Consider the following 2,216-nt stretch of genomic DNA (forward strand, 5'->3'; position numbering starts at 1 on the left):
CTGGGAGCCCGGACTCCTGGGTTCTCTCCCCAGCTCAGGGAGGGGAGCGGGGTTGGTGGTCGGAGCAGGGGGCTGGGAGCCCGGACTCCTGGGTTCTCTCCCTGGCTCAGGGAGGGGAGCGGGGCTGGTGGTCAGAGCAGGGGGCTGGGAGCCAGGACTCCGGGGTTCTCTCCCTCTCCCCCTGGCAGGGGCGGTGTGGCTGGCCAGCGCCCGAGGGGGCTGGGGCTCACCTGGAAGGAGACGCAGCCCACGGGCAGGTGGCGGGAGTCCTCCAGCATGCTCAGGTACTCGGCCACCAGCGCGGCCGCGTGCACCAGGCACTGCGCCGCCTCGGCGTGGTTCCCCTGCGACGAGTGCTTGGCCGCCATGTTCTGCAGCCACGTCAGCCGCAGGTCCGGGGAGTTCTGGTAGCCCTTGGCGATCCTGGGAGAGAGACGGGCTGGGAGCCAGGACGCCTGGGTTCTCTCCCCAGTCCGGGGGGGCTGGGAGCCAGGACGCCTGGGTTCTCTCCCCGGTCCTGAGAGGGGAGGTGGGGTCTAGTGGGTTAGAGTGGCGGGGGCAGGGCTGGGAGCCAGGACGCCTGGGTTCTCTCCCCAGTCCTGAGAGGGGGCGTCTGGGGGGGGGCTGGGAGCCAGGACTCAGTCCGTTAGCTTGTGGCAAGTCTCCCCTCTCTGCTCCTCAGCCCCCGACTTCTCTAGCGGGAGGGGCCACTTCCAGGGAGTTGGGGGGGGGGGGGCTGTATTCCTGCGTGGAGGGGGATGGGCACCGGGTGAGGGCAGGACCATGCACCTGGCTGGGGGGCGGAGAGGGCTTGGGGGAGGACACTGGAGGAGGAGGATGGGGGACATGGCTGGGCAGGGGGCGTGGGCGTGATGTGGCCGGGGGCGTGGCCATGGCTGGGCGGGGGCGTGGGCGTGATGTGGCCGGGGGCGTGGCCATGGCCGGGCAGGGGGCGTGGCCAGGGCTCTCACCTGTACATCAGGTCAATCAGCATCTCTGGATCCTCCTGATGCTCCTTCATCTTGACCGTGTCGGTGAGGATCATGTGCAGGTTGAAGACGAGGTCCTGCACCTGGGGAGGCAGCGGGCTCAGACTCCCACCTCCCTGCCCATCACCCCACACGGCCCCCGCCTGCTACGGGGGGCCCTTGGCCAGGCCAGCCCCAGGCTGTAGAGAGATCCTCTTCCCCACTCCCCCGGCTGCCTTGGGGACAGGCCCCGCTCAGTGCCCACTCAGCTACAGGAATGGGGGCGCCAGGCTGGGGCCTGTCAAGCAGGGCAGGTCCCCCCCGTACCTGCTCAGCGAAGCTGCTGTCCCGCAGCCCGGCGTCCTCCTCGGCGTAGCTCAGGATGGTTTTCAGCGAGCGCCGCAGATGCTCCTCGTTGAAGTTGGACGAGGTCCCGACGAGCGAGGACAGAGACATGGTCACCTGCATCTTCACCCGGGCAAAGTTCTGCGGGGGACAGGGGGAGGCTGAGCCGAGGAACCCGCAGCGCCCCCTGCTGTTTGGGCGCAGCGCGTCTGGCCTGGGGGTGAGGGCAGGGGAGGCCCAGACAGCCCCTGGGATCCCGCTGGCTGCGCCCGAGTCCCCTGGCGGCCTGGCCCAGGGAGCAGGGGCGATCCCCGGAGTCTCCAACAAACCGCCCCCATCGTCCACCTGCAAAGGAGCCGGCGGCGGGGCCCATCCGACTGCTGCGCTCCACCCCAGAGACAGCCGCATGGCAGCGGGGGGGCAGGGCTGCACTCACGTGGCCGATCTCGAAGTTCTGGCGCATGAGCAGGTAGAGGGAGGCGCTGGCGTGGGCGCGGATGGCAGCCACGCGGCTGCTGCAGTGCCGTAGGAGCCGCAGACACAGGTCGGCGCAGAGCTCCGTGTCCTCCTCGAACAGCATCTCCGGGAACTGCGCCACGGGGAGAGGGGTTAGAGCCACCGGGGGGCTGCGCCCTGGACGCCTGGGGTCTCGCCCGGCGCTGGCAGGGAGCGGGGGGCGCTGGGAGCCAGGATACCTGGGTTCTTGCCTGGCACTGGCAGGGAGCGGGGTCCAGTGGCTGGAATGTGGGGGGCACTGGGAACCACGACGCCTGGGTTCTCGCCCGGCACTGGCAGGGGGCGCTGGGAGCCAGGACTCCTGGGGTCTCGCCCGGCACTGGCAGGGAGTGGGGTCCAGGGGCTGGAGCAGGGGGCGCTGGGAGCCAGGACGCCTGGGTTCTCGCC

General features: G+C 70.6%; 1 protein-coding gene across 1 annotated transcript; it reads right to left on the minus strand.

Annotated features, from left to right (window-relative positions):
- Positions 1–230: 230 nt before the first annotated feature.
- LOC113408350 (dedicator of cytokinesis protein 6-like) lies at positions 231–1,930 on the minus strand (the record flags this gene model as incomplete). Its single annotated transcript, XM_026661542.2, has 4 exons — positions 1,750–1,930; positions 1,296–1,454; positions 972–1,072; positions 231–423 (listed from the first exon to the last, which is right to left on the minus strand). Coding segments are annotated over exons 1-4 (597 nt in total), but the record flags the coding sequence as incomplete, so codon positions are not given.
- Between the last annotated feature and the right edge of the window lie 286 nt (positions 1,931–2,216).

This window comes from Terrapene carolina, unplaced genomic scaffold, assembly GCF_002925995.2.
Source record: "Terrapene carolina triunguis isolate 2854851 unplaced genomic scaffold, T_m_triunguis-2.0 Scaffold9668, whole genome shotgun sequence".
NCBI classification, from domain to species: Eukaryota; Metazoa; Chordata; order Testudines; family Emydidae; genus Terrapene; species Terrapene triunguis.